This window comes from Pseudopodoces humilis, chromosome 26 (genome assembly GCF_049639895.1).
Source record: "Pseudopodoces humilis isolate 2021_Gansu_Grassland_sample_001 chromosome 26, ASM4963989v1, whole genome shotgun sequence".
Classification (NCBI taxonomy): Eukaryota; Metazoa; Chordata; class Aves; order Passeriformes; family Paridae; genus Pseudopodoces; species Pseudopodoces humilis.
The window spans coordinates 492870-511445 of NC_142225.1; the positions used below are offsets into that span (position 1 = coordinate 492870).

The window sequence follows — 18576 nt, forward strand, 5'->3', positions numbered from 1 at the left end:
TGGTAACACATGTCCACAGCCACACCAGGCTGAGAATGAAACATTCTGACACGAAACATTCTGACACGAAACATTCTGACATGAAACATTTGGAGATGAAACATTTGGAGATGTAGGGAAAGGCCTTGCAGCTGAATTTGGACCACGTTGTGTTTCAGGGCAGCTGCTCCTCAGCCCTGCCCAGCGTGGAGGAGTCAGGAGCAGCGAAGAATAAATGCAAGTGTGACATAAACAGAGCTTAGGGAAAGCTGCTGCAGGCTGGTGTCAGGTCCTTCTGTTTGTTGAGTGCTGTAAGCATCAGACATTCCAGCTCCAGGAGTGGTGACATGGCTAGGAAGACACAAGAAGCAATAGGGGATTATGTTTGTTGTTAATAGGATTCAGTAGTGTGGAGGACAAGTTAAATCCATAGGAGGGTGATCAAGAGCCTCTCAAAATCCCAGCCATTCACTGTGCAATGCCCTGCCCTGGAAACAGCTTCTTTTCAGTTCAGTTTTGTGTCTTTTCCTTCCCACAGGTTCCTCATGCCCTTCATTCCCAAGTTTTAAGACATCTCCCAGGGGTTTGCAGAGCTGTGTGATGTGCCAGACCAGCAGCACACAGATGAAATGCAAACCCCTTGTTGTGGAGGGGGCAGCAGAGGTCAGACCAGGCCAGGAGGGGACAGGAAAGAGGCTTTGGCTGGTGCTCACACAGCCTCTGCTCTTCCCAGTGCTGCATTTCCAGGGAGGCTCACAGAGATGTCAGCTATTGCTGAGATTTGTAGGGTGTGCAGAGCCCCAAAACAAGATTTGTGGTAAGGACAAAGTGGAGCCAGTGATTTTTTGCAGGGAGGTGTTTGTGGTTCTTTGCAGCTGCTGAATAATGACAAGAAAAATTTTGGTTCAGAAGCTGACCCAGGGGTACTGTGAGTGAAACTCTCTTTGGCCTGGCTATGGGATATCCAGCACTAATTATTTTAGTTCACTAAGTTTGCTCTTACCTTTAGCTGAAACCAGTTCTCACCCAGACAATGCAGCTTGGAGCTGAACAAGGAGATGTTGGGGTCATCCCCTGTGTTCTCATCAGGTGTCAGAGCTCAGCTGGATGAATGCTGCTGCAGGTGTGCTCCCAAAGCCCCTGTGCATTTCCAAACTGATGGAAGCTGCATGTTCCTGTGTCCCTGTGCTGCCAGGAGTGCAGAGGGTAAACAGAGATGCAGCACTAATGCCACAGGCAATCCAATCCAGTTGCTCTTTCAGGGCTGCAGTAACTCTATAGTTCTTGAGCATCTCTCACATGACAGAGAATCTGCTTTCCCAGCTTGCTGCAAGGCAGGAATGTGTTACATTACACATTGTCCAATTTAAAATACAGAGAAAGAGACTCCTTTGGCAGAAGGTCCCAAGTGATCCATAACAATAACTCCTTAATGCCAAGCTCACACTTCACCATTCCCTTCTAAAGGCTTCTTGTCTGCTCTCAGGTCTGTTGCTAATTTAACCAAGCTGAATGAGATCAGGATGTACCTCTGCTCCATGCCCCAGTTTAGACATCCATCTCTGTGGTTTTCTTCTCAGCAACTGCTCTTGCTATCCATCAGAGCCCACCACGTGAGTGCCATGTGGTGAATGTTTGCCTGAAACACGAGAGGAGGTCTTCAGAGGAAAGCCAGGTGACACAGAGGGATGCTACTGGATGTGTGCATTTTCCATTCAGCCCTGCTAATCATCCTCAGTTTGTGTTGGGCATGGCAGGCTGGTCTGTCTTCACTTGGCTGCAAGGGTGTGGCAAGAGAGGAAGGGCAAACCTTCACTAAAGGCAGCAGTGTTAAGGTCTGTCCTTCCCCTTGCAAACTGTAAATAATGAAATGATTTGTCTTTTTCAAAGGAGAACTTGTGATCTGTTTGTGCTGACCCCAGAAGGCTGAGCAAAGCATCATGAGCAGCCATCAGCCAGGTGAGAGAGCAGACACAGCTCCGGGGAGCTGGAGTGGTACCACACGAGGTATTGTGAGGGCTCCAGGAAATCACACACAGCCACACAGGTTTTCTCATGAGGCAGAGAAGTCCTTGTTTTGGGGTTTCTCAACCCATTTATAAGGTGTTCTGATTGCAGGTTATCCTGATTGACAGAAGGAACAACACCTCCCTCATCCCATTGGTGGGACAAGAGAGAAAACACTCTCAGAACATTTGTGTCTTGTTTTGGGAAAGTAAAACCTTATTTACACAAACAATCCTTGAGAGGGAACAGTTCCCAAAAGGCTTTTCCTTGGGAACAATCAGCCCCTGAGAGCTTGAAATTCTCTCAGGTTCAGAAATCATGTCCATGGGAACCCCTAGGAATAACCCCAGCTTGCTTCTCTAGCTTGGAGATGGCAGGGGCTGACCCTCCAGCTCTGACTTGGCAGCAGATTTTGTGTTTGATTTCTTTCTTTGAGCAGGTTTCTCATGCCAGATTTTGTATTTGGAACAAGAACTCTTGCAAAGCTTTCCCTGCCCAAACCATTGCTGGAGCTGTGAGCTGAGGTGGTCCTGCATTAGGAATTTGCAGAATTTCCCACTTGGACACAACTTTGGCAAAGCCAGCACAGAATCCCAGAGCCTTGGGACACATTTACAGCCTGTGGCCCTGGAATGGGTGGGACCTTTGTGCTCCAAGAGGAGCAGGAGCAGTTGTTGCTCTGCAGGAGGCAATGCAGGTGGAGAGATTCTCTCTGAAGGACAAACATGTCAATTTAATGTATTTTTCCTTGCCTTTCTAGTAAAAATCTTCAAGAAATCTTCTATCCCAGGAGTTGTTGTCACTCAGTTTGTGAATGATGTTCCACAAGGATGCAGTACACCTGATTTTGAGAAGAAACCCCTCACTCTGACACTGCAGGAAGGTGAGACTCTTGACAAACAGGCAAAGCCACGGATCTGGAGGTTTGACTCCATGTCCCACCTATCATGATTAAATCAAGCTAGTTTCTAAAGTGGTTTGACATGACCACAAAGAAAGTGTTGTGTGGGCCAAAGTCTTTGTTCCACTGCAGACAATTCCATCAGTACTCACAGAGGTCTCCTGAGCTGTCACTGTGTTTGCAAGACCATAACTCCTACGTGTACAGCAAATCCAGTGAGTTCTGGAGGAAGCTCTCACTGTAAGGATTTTTCAGCAAAAGATTAAGGACATTGAAAAAGTTGTTGGGTTTTTTTTTTTGTTTGTTTTTTGCTTTCCTGTTGAAAGAACTTGTGTTCACCACTAAAATCAGCTGCTTTTTAAAGTGGGATGTGCTGACTGCAGGTGCTGTTTGGGCTACAGCAGCCTTCCAGTGCCTACGAGGGCTCCAGGAGAGATGGACAAGGGCCTGGAGTGCCAGGACAAGGGGAATGTTGATATTGGGAAGAATGGGATATTGGGAAGGAATTCCTCCCTGTGAGGGTGGGCATGCTCTGGCACAGGACTGCCCCATCCCTGGCAGTGCCCAGGGCCAGGCTGGACAGGGCTTGGAACAGCCTGGGACAGTGGGAGGTGTCCCTGGCAGGGCAGGGGTGGAATGGGATGGACTTTGAGGTCCCTCCTACCCAGGCCATTCCATGGCTGTGTGGTGATTCTGGAAGGACCAACATAAGGATCTTGCCCAGAGCACAGAGCAGGCAGCTGACGAGCCAGGAACTGAGATCAGTGAGGAGCCTCCCAGAGGTCTCTCTGCACCTGCAGTGAGTCCTTTTTTCTGTTGTGGTGGTGGGGAGCAGCCTGAGAACATCGTGTGGCACCTCTTTCCTGCCAGGACTGAACCAGCAGCTTGGATTTTGGTGTTCCACACTCACATGTGGATTTCCAGGAGCCACTGAAGTTTTATAAAGGAGCACGGTGGCCTCTAGTGGAACCTGCCCCTCTTCCTCCTCCTCCACCTGCACCTTTCAGGCACCACCCAAGGCCCCTGGCTAAGTTTTCACCCGAGTTTTCACCTGTCTCAGTTTTCACCTGTCTCACTTTTCCAAGTGACTCCATTTCCAGCAGGTTCTCTGCAGTTCCCACACAAACTGTTGGTGCACTCAGGTCGGTCACTGTGATTCTGTGTCTGTGCACAGGCACCGTGAGGACCTTTAATTCTCTCATAATCGCTGCTCAGAGCTGGTTCTCCTGCCTGGGTGGCCTGGGACAGATGGCAAACGTGGCAAAGTGCAGCCAAGGTGGCTAAAATGTAACACAGGGATAATCAGTGAAATCAGACTTTAATAAGACATCTCAATCTCAAAGGCTGGAAAAGGCCTTTTGATAAGGATCTGTTGGCAGGAACTTGTTCCAAGAAAGGTATGAGAAATATTGCCAGACTCTCCAGGGAGAATCTTTAACAGTGTTGGTCACATGAAGGCCAAAAGTATTAAAAAATAAGAGAGAGTGATCATTTCCACCCTGAGGTGTTTCCATGGATAACTCACCTCATTTCTATTCCCACTCACCCACACAAGTCACTCCTCTGACTCCATTTCCAGTGTTCCCCGTGGTTTTGGAGCCTTTTGGAGAAGAGGTTTGCACAGGGCAGTGGGAAAGCTCTCAGACATTTCTGTGGTGGGCTGCAGGGTGCTGAGGTTCCTGGGGAGCAGGGATGAAGGACAGGAACCCCCTTCTCTTCTCCTCCCTTGTCTCAGCAGAGCCTGGTGGGTTTGGGGTGCAAGGTGGTGCCAATTAAAGACTGGAGAAACAGTGGGATTTTATAGAGAATATTTGTGATGAGAAGGGGTTTGGACATTTCATAGGTAAAATGCAAGTCTGGATTGAACTTGCTGTTGGGCTTCTGATTTCAGTGATGGTCAGAGATGTCAGCAGCCACATCTGGCAGGTTAATGCCCCATTTTAAAGGCCTTTTATGATTGAATACAGGCAAAACCTGAATTATTGCTGTGCAAAAGAAGATGCTATCTTTTAAGAATGTTTCTGCATTAAATAACATAAATTACTCTGGGAATCACTCTTGATAAAATAAGGGCAAGGCCTGAGAGTCCTCATGTTCAAGCCTGTCTTAAATAACTAAATTCTTGTCTCTTCAAAGGTAAAAATGCCATTTTCAGAGCTGTGGTCAAAGGTGTCCCAACTCCTGAGGTGAAATGGTCACGTACACGGAAAGCAATGGATGATTCTGCCAAATACGAAATGTCCTTCAATGGTGCCACAAATGAATTCATTCTGCAGGTAAAGATCAAATATTTCAGAAAGGACTTGTGGAACTGAGAGAAATGCATAGGAAAAACCTGCAGTGGGATGAGGGGCAGCTCTGATCTCTGCTCTCTGCTCTCTGAGCAGGGACAGCACCCAGGGAAGGGCTGGAGCTGTGCCAGGGCAGGCTCAGGCTGGAGATCAGGGAAAGGTTCTTCCCCCTGAGGGTGCTGGCACTGCCCAGGCTCCCCAGGGAATGGGCACAGCCCCGAGGCTGCCAGAGCTCCAGGAGTGTTTGGACACAGCTCTCAGGGGTGCACAGGGTGGGATTTTGGGGTGTCCTCTCCAGAAGCTGGACTGGATGGTCCTGTGGGTCCCTTCAGGCTCGGGGTGTTCCACGATTCCACACACCCCCAGCTCTGAGATAACACAAATATGAGCAAACAAAGCTTTTTAGAGCCCTCCTGGGAGCAGAAGAAGCCTCTGAGGTGCCACTGAGTAGCTGCTTTATGGGAAGCTGAAGGTGAACTGAGCCCCAGTCCTTTGTGTGAGCAGTTTGTGTGCTCTCCCTTTGAAGATCAGGAGCGTGGTTGTGGATGACAGTGATCTGTATCGCTGCTGTGCCGCCAATGCCTACGGAGAGGCCTCGTGCTCCGCTGGCCTCAGGATCATCCAAGGTAGGGCTGGCAGCTCCAGGGCCCCAGGCAGGGCTGTGCTGTTCCCTGGCTTGGCTCTCCAGCATTTTGTCTGGTTATTCTTGCTGTGAAGGTCTGGCATCCCCCTCATTGAGGGCTTTTTGTGGCTCCCTGGCATTGTGAGCTTTAAGGCAAGGGGGAAGAAAGTGGAATTGTGCTCACTGGTCCATAATCAAACACCCTGGATTTGGTGCTGAACTGCCTCAGTCTTTTCTTTATGTTGTTGAACAAATCAGTCCTTTGGCAGGGATCCATCCCTCTGCAGCTGTCTCTGGACCTCGCTGCTGCTTCCCTTGGTAGTCAGTGCAGAGAAATGGGCACTTTGTGGCTCAGATACAACTGATATTCCTGGAACCCACTCCAGCAGAAGATGGATTCTATTGGAAGTGTCCAGGTCACCTCTGTGCCTCTCAAGTCAGTTTAGAAGGCACCTATCTGCAGCTGCCATTTCCACCCTGGCTCCCAATCTCCAAAACAAGGTGTTGATATCTCCTCCCATTGTTTATACCATAAAATTGTGGGGTGAAAATGCTTTCCTTCTCTGTGTGGAGTCTCCAGCAAGCACAGAGTCAATGGCAATAGAAATATCACCTTTATAGGTGGAGATTACTGGGGGCAAATGTCAGATTGACAAGGAAATCCTGGAAAACTGGGATTCCCTCTTGATCCCACAGATACAGCAGTTTCATGACTCGTTGGCTCAGTGCTGTTAATCTTGTTCATCCAAAGGCTTGTTTTCCTTCTGTTTTCTTTTATAAATGCTCAGTTGGCTTTAAGAAGAAGGCGAAATATGTTCCTGTTCATGCTGCTGATGGTAAGTTAAAGATCTACATGTGTATTATATCACTGGGGGGGCAGAGTGAATAATCCTCTGGCACACTATTGCTACCCCAGACTTGTAAAGACTGGAGTAAGAGAAGGACTAATGAGCATCCAATGTTCTATCATCTCTGTCTGCTTGCTCGTTACCTTTTGCTAAAGTGATCATTTTAGACACCGTTTTGGGCTGCTCTGGTTACTGATTGTGGAATCATTAGGAAAGGAAAAGAGGATCTGGGGATGTTAAACACATTTGGATCAAACTTGTTAACATGGGTGAAAGCAGTGTGTCTCTGGAGGGAAGCCCCTTAGGGAGAGCTGAACTTCCCTGGCACTCAAAGGATGAACATGGCAGTGAGAACTGACTAAGTTTCATGGTAGTTTTTGGCAAAGTGTGAAAAAAACACCAGAGGAAAGGCCTCAGCAGAATGACCTGTTGTCAGTGGCTATTCTGCATTATCTTCTTTGGGAGGGTGTGTTTCACAGTGCTGGGGATTTTTGTTTTGAAGCAGCTGTTTGTTGTTTCCCCCACTCTTGCAACAGAGCTCAAGAAGACACTCCTGGACTCCAAGAAGCTGCTAAGGAAGAGGTAAAGCTCTGGAGTCAGGGCCAAGCTCCCACTTCTGGATGTTTCTTGGTGGTAGGGATCAGCTCCAGAGACCTTCAGGGCAACACTTCTTGTGTCCAGAGTTGTGGTGAGGCCAGAAGAGCTTGGCACTGCCACTGGGCTGAGATAAACACACGGCTCCACCTTCATCTGGAGCATTTCCTCTGCACCACAGGGCTCTGACAGGGAAGCTGTGCTTCTCTGCTCCCCTGGGTTTGTTTCTCTGCTCCCCTGGGTTTCTCTGCTCCCCTGGGTTTGTTCCTCTGCTCCCCTGGGTTTGTTTCTCTCCTCCCCTGGGTTTGTTCCTCTGCTCCCCTGGGTTTGTTTCTCTGCTCCCCTGGGTTTGTTTCTCTGCTCCCCTGGGTTTGTTTCTCTGCTCCCCTGGGTTTCTCTGCTCCCCTGTGTTTCTCTGCTCCCCTGGGTTTGTTTCTCTGCTCCCCTGGGTTTCTCTGCTCCCCTGGGTTTGTTTCTCTGCTCCCCTGGGTTTGTTCCTCTGCTCCCCTGGGTTTGTTCCTCTGCTCCCCTGTGTTTGTTTCTCTGCTCCCCTGTGTTTGTTCCTCTGCTCCCCTGTGTTTGTTCCTCTGCTCCCCTGGGTTTCTCTGCTCCCCTGGGTTTGTTTCTCTGCTCCCCTGGGTTTGTTTCTCTGCTCCCCTGGGTTTAGCCCATGAGCATCCTCCTGTCCAAAGGACAGCTCTTCGTGCCCTGCTGGCTCTGGGTGCCCAGGGGCTGAGCTCTGCCTTGCTGAAAATGATCTTTGTGCAGAATCCTGAGCTGGGCTGGCCAATTACCTGGCCTGGGCCAAACTGTCAGAGCCTTTGGTGATAATTCAGCAGTGTGGAAGCTGTTCCCTGGCACCATTTAATTTGCATTACAGATGCAGAAAACCTGCTCTGGAAGGGTCCCAGTCTTTCCTGCCTGCATCTCCAGGGCCAAATGAGCTACAGAACGATGGGGAGAGAGGAAAGAGAATTAGGGATAGAAAAGCAGGACATCCTGTTGTCTGTGAAAATGTCTGAATGTTTCCCCCGTGGTTCTCAGGGCTGCAGCACCAAAACCAAAGCCCCTGGACAAAGAAGCTGTATGGCAGCTGCTGCTGCATGCAGATAAGAGAGATTATGAGAAAATCTGTATGAAATATGGAATTGTTGACTTCCGTGGGATGCTGAGGAAGCTGCAGGAGATGAGGAAGGACACAGAGAGTGAACAAGACAAGGTAAAATTAACTGAAACCACTCGTTTTTACCAAATTGCAGCTCCTGAAAAGAGGCTAAATCTTCCTAAATTGCTTTGGAGATGAAAATTTTGTTGTATGGCAGTGATTTATGACAATATTTTAAAGAAGTTCCATTTCTTTACTCATGCAGGTGAAAATGCTGATGAATCTGTCATGGCAGCTTTATCATTTACTCGGTTCTTCAATATTTCTTTGCAGTTAATTCACAGGCTCAAAAACTTTGAACACATCAGAGTCAACAAGGAGGGAAATGCTACCTTTAGCCTGGAGATGGAGCTGAAAAACAGCAACAGCAACGTTTACCTGCTCAAGGTGAGGGGGATGAGCTGGGCAGCAGCAGCCTAGAGCAGCCCCTCAAGTGTTCTACAGGAAAGAACTAGGCCAGGCACTGCTAGGCAGTGGCTGGGAGCAAATAAATGCCTTAAAGTTGTCTGACTTCTGCAGATCCTTGCTTGCTTAGGTAGCAGCGTGGCTGTGGTTTGGTGGGGAAGGTCTGTCTTGGTTTGAGAAAGACAGGTGTCTGCTAAGGAAGGCAGAAACTTCCCTTGAAATAAATAAAATGTAAACCACCCACTCCCCCTGCAAAATATTGTAATCTTGACATTAAGGTGCTTTCAGGCAAAGATACAGGAATAGGAATAAGAGTTCTTTACTAAGGAAATGAAAATAAAAATGCAGTAGTACAAAAAAGAAAACTTAAAAAAAACCCCAAAATCCCCAAACAACCAACAAGGCAGTGACAGTCAGAATACAACCTGCCAGCCTGTTGGTCAGGGTGTTGGTAGCAGTGTGATTAAGTGGTGGCTGCAGTCCTCCTGGAGTGACAGATGTGGTTCTGTTGGAGCAGTGATCTTACAGAAGGGTGTAGTTTAATCTGAAGGTCCAGTGCTGGTGTAGATGGGTCCGGTCTCCTCTGGGATCCAGTGGACAAAGGCTGCTTGTGGTGTTTTGAGTCTCCAAAGAGATACAGCTGGAAATGCTTGGCTCCTTCCCCTGGGTGGAGCATCTCAGCATGGGATGATGGAATTGTATCAGCCATGCAGTGAGACTCAATGGGCAGAAGAGATCCCCCTGCAGGGAGGATGGGTCCTGGAAGAGGTAAAGAGCACTGCCCCAGTGGGTTTTAACAGATATTAATAGAATAAATTAGAATGCAAGTTACATCTTGCATTGCAAGCCAAGCCAATATCCCTGGGGGTTTGTAGATGCAGGTATGGAGCATGCAGTCAGTTACTGACATCCTTGTGTCTTCAGGAAATTCATAGAACAGTTGTGTTGGAAGGGACCTTAAAATTCATCCCACCCCCTGCCTTGAGCAGGGACATCTTCCACCAGCCCAGGCTGCTCCAAACCCCATCCAGCCTGGCCTTGGGCACTCCCAGGGATCCAGGGGCAGCCCCAGCTGCTCTGAGCACCGGTGCCAGGGCCTCACCACCCTCATGAGAAAAAGCTACTTTCTTATATCTAAACTGACCCTCCTTCAGTTTAACACCATCACCCCAACAGTGTCTTTAAGGCTGCAGAAATTATGCTGTTTCACATACATTTTATTCACTTTTTCAAGTGTGTTCTTGCACTGTAACTCCCTCTGTGAAAGAAGATCTCAGGGTTGTGAAACATTCCCTCTGCACCCACAGTCCCAGGGATGGGAGTCACAGGTGCTCAGTGCTGGGCATGTTTTTCTGAAAGATAGTTTTTAGTCAAATTGTGTTTAGAGGCTTTAATCCAGGAGAAATCAGAATGCCCTGAAGGGGGGGACAGAGTAACTTTGAATCCCCTGGATCAAATATATCACATAAAGTCTATGAGCCACAATTTGGACAATGTAGCCCAAGTGTGCTCTAGAAAGTGATGAACTCTCCTGCTCATCCAGCTATAAGGATACTGAAATCTAAGCCAAGAAAGTGCCTTGTCTTTGTAGCTGCAATAACTGTGTATTAATGAAGCTTTAGACTCTCATCTGGGTAGCCAAGAGCTGTTGTTTTGCTGAGTTTCAGAACCTGGTGGCCTGCTCTGTGCAGGATTCACTGCCCAGACAGCGCCTGTGTGCTGCAAAGAGCCCTGGGCACTGTGAGCTCACTCATTTATATCAACAAGGGGCTTGGAGCATCAACCTCTCCTCTCCTCTCCTCTCCTCTCCTCTCCTCTCCTCTCCTCTCCTCTCCTCTCCTCTCCTCTCCTCTCCTCTCCTCTCCTCTCCTCTCCTCTCCTCTCCTCTCCTCTCCTCTCCTCTCCTCTCCTCTCCTCTCCTCTCCTCTCCTCTCCTCTCCTCTCCTCTCCTCTCCTCTCCTCTCCTCTCCTCTCCTCTCCTCTCCTCTCCTCTCCTCTCCTCTCCTCCTCTCCTCTCCTCTCCTCTCCTCTCCTCTCCTCTCCTCCTCTCCTCTCCTCTCCTCTCCTCTCCTCTCCTCTCCTCTCCTCTCCTCTCCTCTCCTCTCCTCTCCTCTCCTCTCCCTCTCCTCTCCTCTCCTCTCCTCTCCTCTCCTCTCCTCTCCTCTCCTCTCCTCTCCTCTCCTCTCCTCTCCTCTCCTCTTCCTCTCCTCCTCTCCTCTCCTCTCCTCTCCTCTCCTCTCCTCTCCTCTCCTCTCCTCTCCTCTCCTCTCCTCTCCTCTCCTCTCCTCTCCTCTCCTCTCCTCTCTGTCTCTCTCAGGATGGTGAGAGGCTCAGGTACGGGACAGGGGATGAGTACAGGAAGCACTGCCTGAGGAGAGTTGGGAGAAGATATTATTTCACTGTCAATGATGTGCAGCCAGAGGATGCAGGGGTGTACCAGGTCAGGGTGGAGGACGTCCCTGTCTTCTCAACCGAACTGGATGCTCAAGGTGAGGAATTCAGTTTGATGGACGTGATGTGCAATTGTGACAAAAGTTTGTTTTTTGTGCTGGAAAATTGTGTCTAGGAGCGAGTGCAAAGCTCAGTAAGTCCTGAGCTCCACAGTGGGCTGGTTTTGTGCTGCCCAGCAAGGGCTTCCTGTCTGAACAGATGAAAAGGAGCAGGAGTGAAACTTTTTTTCTTTTTGTTTCTGCTTGCAATTCTCCTCCCACGTGGATTTCCCAGTCTCTTCTGGGCTGGGCTCCTTCAGAATACCCCCTCATGGGGAGTTCTGTTTATCTCAGTTCTCTGGGTCAGGGAGAAAACTCCAAAGCTCGTTAGGATCTTGCTTCTGGTGTTTATTAGGATGTTATCACAAAACTTGGCAGGTCTCTCCAGACTTTCTGCACAAGTTCAAATCGCTACAACCTGGCACATTTTTGCTCTGATGGCACAAAATGGCCCCAGACTGTGCAGCCTTTTTATCTTTATACTTATTCTTATCCAATTAACAATAGACACATATATTATTTTTCTTAATGACCCAATGACCCATCACCTGTGTGCTGCACTGTGGCATTTTCTATCCAATCACTGCCCAAAAACCTCTAGAGGAAAAACATGAAGAAGAAAGAAGGACAAGAGACAACACTCTAAATCCTCCACCTTGTCTTCTGCTTTCTAAACTAGTTTAAACTCTAAACTTACTTTTTCACCCAGTGACTTAAAAGACTCTCTAATCTACACACTCACACTTTTAGCTTTTTGTTTTCATGTATCACCATGAAAACATGCCCATAAATTTCATGTTATGTGAAATTCAGTGTTCTCCTGGATGTCAGAGCCAGGCATCAGAGACAAAGGGCTCACACTGTGTCTCAGACTCAGGAGGGTGATGAAATGTTCAGGAGCTGCATTTGCAGTCCAAGGGAGCAGACCTGAGTCCCAGCACCAGTGTGGCTGTGGGTGATACTCCCTAACATACCCCATCTTACATCTTATTCTGTAATCTCAGAATAATAACAAACCCAATCCAAGTATCATGTTGCAGGAACACATCAATAACTACAAACTGGCAGCACATCAGTGCTGTGAGGTACAAATGTCTCAGAAAATGATAAAGACAAAAATCTGCTTTTCTGCTTTTCCGCAGAACGGGGCACAGAAGCACGCCCGAGTTTTCCCTTTTTCTCAGTAACACGATGCTCAGAGGCACCACAACTTCCTGTTCTTTCCTCCTTCAGCTGAAACAGTTTTCCTTGGAGCCCAGAGCCAGCTGTTTCCTTCCCACAGCTCTTGTTTTTCCCCGCAGCCATCCCGGCACGGTTCCGGCAGCCGCTGTCCGACGTGCGCTGTGCCGAGGCCGCGGATGCCCGGTTCCAGTGTGTGCTGTGCACGCCCTGCCACGAGCCCCTGTGGCTGCACAAGAGCCACCCCCTCCAGAACAGTGCCAAGCACCAGATCTCTGTGACACCTGATGGCCTGAGCCACGAGCTGATTGTCAGGAACGTGGGGCCCTCGGACAGCGGGCTGTACACGCTCGACGCGGGACAGGGCTCCTCCAGCGCCTGGCTCCTCGTGGAGTGTGAGTGCTTGGCAGCAGCTTGTTCCCGTGGTGTGTTGGCACAAAACATTCTTCTCACTGGCTGATGGCTCAGGGAGAAGGTGCTCTGATGGGAAATGAATTGCTGAGCCTCTAATTCCAAAATTAGGGCTGAGAAAACTGGGGGTGTTCAGTGTGGGAAAAACGAGGGTCCAGGGAGACCTTGAAGACCTTTCCAGGACCTAAAGGGGCTCCAGGAGAGCTGCAGAAGGACTTTGGAAAAGGGATGGAGGGACAGGACAAGGGGGAATGGCTTCCCACTGGCAGAGGGCAGGGATAGATGGGATATTGGGAAGGAATTCTTGGCTGGGAGTGTGGGGAGACCCTGGCACAGGGTCCCAGAGGAGCTGTGGCTGGAAGTGTCCAAGTGTCCAAGGCCAGGCTGGACAGGGCTCGGAGCAGCCTGGGATAGTGGAAGATGTCCCTGCCCATGGCAAGGGGTAGAATGAGATCAGTCTTCCCATCCAAACCATTTTGTGATTCTGTGATTCTAAATTATTTTTGAAAAAATGAAGATCTGGTTAGACCCTCCTTCCTCTTCAAATGAGACCAACTTTTAATTAGTCCTGACAAATCCTATTGGCTTGTTTGCTCTACGGCTATGATGAAGTAGCACATTTTCCATCAGTTATCAAAAAATGCTCCCTATCTCCCCACATGTTTTTGAGGAAGCTGTCCCAGCGATCACAGGTAGCAGAAGGGGCTCAGGGAGCTTTTGATACTTTCAGTTCTACACTATCAATGCCATTCTTCTTGCTAGATAATATTTTTCATTCCAAATTAGAGTCAGACATGCTGGAAGGAGCTCAGAGGAAGCTGGGAAAGTGGGAACAATCACATTGTTCCCCATTGACAGCCACTTGGCTCGTGTTTGCTTATGAAAGGTGGTTCCTTTGGTTCCCTTTGACTCTGGTTTCCTTCGGGATCTTCCTGCAGCAGCAGGAGGGGTCTCTCCCACAAAGGCCCCTCCAAAGCAATGTAGGTTTCTGAAAGAAAGAAACTGGCCCTGGATTTCAGTGAGTTGTGAGCTCTGATAGATTATACCCAAGCTGGAAACCAAAGCAGTGAGTGACCTGCTCTCAGAACAGCCTGAATTCAGATTAATCCAAAGCTATTCACAAATCTGAAAGCTTTAGTCCTCAGGTTGGGCATCCCTAAAGCAGCCATTATCCAGATGTGCAAGCTGCCTCCAGAGCACTGAAATCTCATTCCAGGGTGGGAACTGATGGCTCCTCTGTGCCTGGAATATTCTGTAACTCCTCTCTAGCTGCAGGGTGAAAGCAGCTGGAATTAATAAATCCCACATACAATCTCAGCCCCTCTAAATCAGACCTGCCATGCTGGAAGTTTATTTTTCTGTTATTTTTGGTTTGTTTGTTTGTTTGTTTGTAATAATGAGCATGGTTCCATTAAAAAACAATGCATTTTAACTAAAAAATAATTGTCTTTAATTAACATTTCTTTGAATGTGGCATTGAAAAATTCAGGATTTGAAATTATTTTAAATTTATTAAAATGTATTATGTGTGTGTGTGTCCTAGAATGAAATTCAGAAAGTGCTAACACATTTTCTTGGTTGTTGATGCACTGCATGCCCTATTGATTTTCTGCTATTTTGTTCCCCTCTTTTTCTGTAAATTGCAAATCTGCTCCAATGAAACAATGCAACTTCAGATGCCAAAGGAAAGAGGAGACAGGATGAAGGAGAAAAGATTGAAAGGGAGACATCTGAGTGGCTGAAGGAAACAATGGCAGACAATGAAAGGGCGAGGAAGCTTCGGCGCCAAGAACAAGCTGCTGCTGAAGATTCTTCCTTTTCCACATCCTCTGGTGCAGAGAAAAGTGCCTGGTACAGAACAACTCAAGGCAGCAGCCAAGGCAGGGGCCAAGGACACTCCATTGATTCTGATGATGGAAGCCAAAGATTTTTGGGAAAAGAGGGTCTACGCAAAACCCACATGAACGGAGAGATGGGGTCTGGACAGTTTTCTGGAGCAGGTCTAGGTGGAGACTCAGCAGCCAATGGTGGCAGCACCTTTGGACTAAAAGGCTTAGGAGGCAGAAGTGGGTTAAGGGCTGTCCATGGCAGGGACTCTGTGTCAGGTCCTGGTGCTGCAGCAGGAGGGGCAGGTGAATGGAATTCTGTGGGTGGCAGAGGTGAGGGTGTGCTGGGTGCTGTTAACATTGACATGGATGACGGAGGAGGTTTGGGCTCCCAGCATGACAAGGAAGGGAATTCAGGTGATGCCAATTACAGAGCTGGTTTTGGGGGTGCTGGAAGGTTGAGTGGTGGAAGTTCTGTGCCAGGTGGACTTGATCCTGATTCAGCTGGAGTGGGAGCCAGTGTGAATGATCTGTTCAGCAGGACTGGAGCTGGGGGGAATGCTGCAGGTGCTGGAATGGCAGGAGAAATGAGGTCCCACCACGGCAAGGATGGGCATCCCACTGTGGGTGATATGTATGGAGGTATAAACAGAGAGGGACAAACAGGGACTCCCTATGGCAAGGATGGCTTGGTACCTCATGCCAGTGGTCAGTTAGGGCAGGCAGGAAGATCTGGCTCACTGCATGGGCCAGGAGGCTTTCCAGGTGGAGATGGGGCTGTACCTGCTGCACGTGGCAATTCCACAAGAGAAATGGAGGCTTTGTATGGTCCAGATGGTCGGGCACTGGGAGCAGGTGCTGGTGGTGCTGGTGGAGCTGGTGCAGGGGGATTTGGAGCTCCCTATGGGAAGGATGGTCTTCCCATTGGAGCAGGGATTGGTGGGGCTGGTGGTGCAGGTGCACTTGGATCTCCCTATGGAAAGGATGGTCTCCCAGCTGGGGCTGGTGGTGCGGGAGGATTTGGAGAGGCTTTGTATGGTCCAGATGGTCAGCCACTTGGAGCAGGTGGTGGTGGTGCTTCTGGTGCAGGGAGAGTTGGAGGTTCCTATGGAAAGGATGGTTTCCCACTTGGAGCTGGAGTTGGTGGAGCTGTAGGTGGTGGGTTTGGAGGTGCTGGCTCTCCTTATGGAATGGATGCTTTCCCAGCTGGAGCAGGTGCTGGAGGGCCTGGTGCAGGGGGACTTGGAGGTCCCTATGGGAAGGATGGTCTCCCAGCTGGAGCAGGTGCTGGTGGTGCTGGAGGATTTGGGGAGGCTTTGTATGATGGTCGGCCACTTGGAGCAGGTGTTGGTGATATGGCTGGTGCTGGTGAAGGGGGACTTGGATCTCCATGTGGAAAGGGTGGTCTCCCAGCTGGGGCTGGTTTTGGTGGTCTTGGTGCAGCGGGACTTGGAGCTCCCTATGGGAAGGATGGTCTTTCCATTGGAGCAGGTATTGGTGGGGCTGGTGGTGCAGGGGGAGCTGGGGGTCCCTATGGAAAGGATGGTCTCCCAGCTGGAGCTGGTGTTGGTGTTGGTGGTTCAGGTGGTCCCTATGGAAAGGATGGTCTCCCAGCTGGAGCAGGAGCTGGTGTTGGTGGTGCAGGGGGTCCCTATGGAAAGGATGGTCTCCCAGCTGGAGCTGGTGTTGGTGTTGGTGGTTCAGGTGGTCCCTATGGAAAGGATGGTCTCCCAGTTGGAGCTGGTGTTGGTGGTGCAGGAGGATTTGGAGAGGCTTTATATGGTCCAGATGGTCAACCACTTGGAGCAGGTGTTGGTGGTGCTGGTCCTGTGAGGGCCAGGGGAATTGGAGCTCCCTATGGAAAGGATGGTCTCCCAGTTGGAGCTGGTTCAGGGGGAGCTGGGGGTCCCTATGGAAAGGATGGTCTCCCAGTTGGAGCTGGTGCTGGTGGTTCAGGGGGTCCCTATGGAAAGGATGGTCTCCCAGTTGGAGCTGGTGTTGGTGTCGGTGGTGCAGGGGGTCCCTATGGAAAGGATGGTCTCCCAGTTGGAGCTGGTGTTGGTGTCGGTGGTGCAGGGGCAGCTGGGGGTCCCTTTGGAAAGGATGGTCTGCCAGCTGGGACTGGTGTTGGTGGTGCAGGGGGAGTTTTGGGTCCCTATGGAAAGGATGGTCTCCCAGTTGGAACTGGTGTTGGGGGAGCTGGGGGTCCCTATGGAAAGGATGGTCTCCCAGTTGGAACTGGTGTTGGGGGAGCTGGGGGTCCCTATGGAAAGGATGGTCTCCCAGTTGGAGGTGGTGTTGGTGGTGCAGGGGGTGTCTATGGAAAGGATGGTCTCCCAGTTAGGGCTGTTGTTGGTGGGGTTGGTGGTGAAGGAGAAGTTGGAGCTCCCTTTGGAAAGGATGGTCTGCCAGCTGGGACTGGTGCTGGTGGTGCAGGGGGTCCCTATGGAAAGGATGGTCTCCCAGTTGGAGCTGGTGTTGGTGTTGGTGGTGCAGGGGGAGTTTTGGGCCCCTATGGAAAGGATGGTCTCCCAGTTGGAGCTGGTGTTGGTAGTTCAGGTGGTCCCTATGGAAAGGATGGTCTCCCAGCTGGAGCAGGATCTGGTGTTGGTGGTTCAGGTGGTCCCTATGGAAAGGATGGTCTCCCAGTTGGAGCTGGTGTTGGTGTTGGTGGTTCAGGTGGTCCCTATGGAAAGGATGGTCTCCCAGTTGGAGCTGGTGCTGGTGTTGGTGGTTCAGGTGGTCTCTATGGAAAGGATGGTCTCCCAGCTGGAGCAGGAGCTGGTGTTGGTGGTGCAGGGGGAGTTTTGGGTCCCTATGGAAAGGGTGGTCTCCCAGCTGTGGCAGGAGCTGCTCATTTTCCTCCTGGGGGTGAGGAAGTGATGGGATCTGGCTGTGGCACGGATGGCACACTGAGCAGAGCTCCAGGATATGCAGGTGGAGCAGGAGGAGAGGGCTTTTCTGGGGAAGGCTCTGCACCGTGGGGTGCAGGGTCTGCCTATGGCAAGGACAGAGGTTCAGCTGTAGCCATGGCTGGTGCAGGTGGGGTTGGGAACTTGGGAGGGGATGAATGGGATTCAGTCCACGTTAAAGAAGGTGTAGGTGGTGCTGGTGGATCACGTGGTGAATATGGGCTGGATGCACATCCTGGTAGATCTTCGAGAGGTGAAACTGGAAAGGGCACTCCTGGTGATGTCCGAGGGCCAGGGAACAAAGGCTCAGCTGGTGACAGAGGGTCCCTGTCAGGTCCAGGAGGAGCCAGGGCAGAAGGCAGAGATTTCGGGCAGTTGGGCTCCCTTTATGGCACAAATTCTGCCTCTGGAAAGGCAGGGAGTAAATCCCATGACAGATCTGTTGATGGGAGTAGTTCAAGTGGGCTTGGTCAAGGTCCACTGAGCTATGGCCAGATGTCAGGTCCTTTTGGTGGACCTCCTTCAGCAAATCAGAGAAACCAGGAACCTGACCTGGATCTTAAAGCAAATGATTCCCTGAACAACACGGAAAGCACAGGACAAAAGAGACGGAGTGTCCTGGATGATCTCAAAGGTACGTGGTTAACCGGTGACTCCTGGTCTTTGCATTTTGATATTCACATTCCTAATCCTGCAAAGAAATGGGATGTTATGGTTCAGATAAACACAACTCTGTGTAGAAATTTGGTTGTCCCACGATCTGTTCCTAATTCTCCCACTGTTTGATCTTACACAGTTTGCTCTGATCAAACTGCCTTAAAGGCCTAAATTACTTTCTTTGTCTAAATTATCTAAATTAGGTCTCAGCTCTTCATTTGTGTTTCACCTATCATGGAACAGACCAGTTCACAAGCATACCTGTTCCCATAAAGTTTCCAGGAATATCA

At 49.8% G+C, this 18576-nt stretch overlaps 1 protein-coding gene across 2 annotated transcripts in view; it reads left to right on the top strand.

Moving 5' to 3' along the window:
• IGFN1 (immunoglobulin like and fibronectin type III domain containing 1) overlaps positions 1-18576 on the top strand; it is a 42685-nt gene that overhangs the window by 10103 nt on the left and 14006 nt on the right. For both annotated transcript variants that reach the window (XR_015774560.1, XM_088067215.1), the window contains exons 3-13: positions 1870-1938; positions 2747-2869; positions 5024-5163; positions 5705-5804; positions 6589-6636; positions 7185-7230; positions 8287-8461; positions 8681-8794; positions 11130-11301; positions 12603-12875; positions 14568-18263. Coding sequence is in view for 1 of the 2 variants with exons in the window: in XM_088067215.1 (XP_087923341.1) it covers positions 1920-1938; positions 2747-2869; positions 5024-5163; positions 5705-5804; positions 6589-6636; positions 7185-7230; positions 8287-8461; positions 8681-8794; positions 11130-11301; positions 12603-12875; positions 14568-18263 (4906 nt within the window). In the remaining variant the exon portion in view is untranslated. The remainder of the gene's footprint in view (positions 1-1869; positions 1939-2746; positions 2870-5023; positions 5164-5704; positions 5805-6588; positions 6637-7184; positions 7231-8286; positions 8462-8680; positions 8795-11129; positions 11302-12602; positions 12876-14567; positions 18264-18576) is intronic.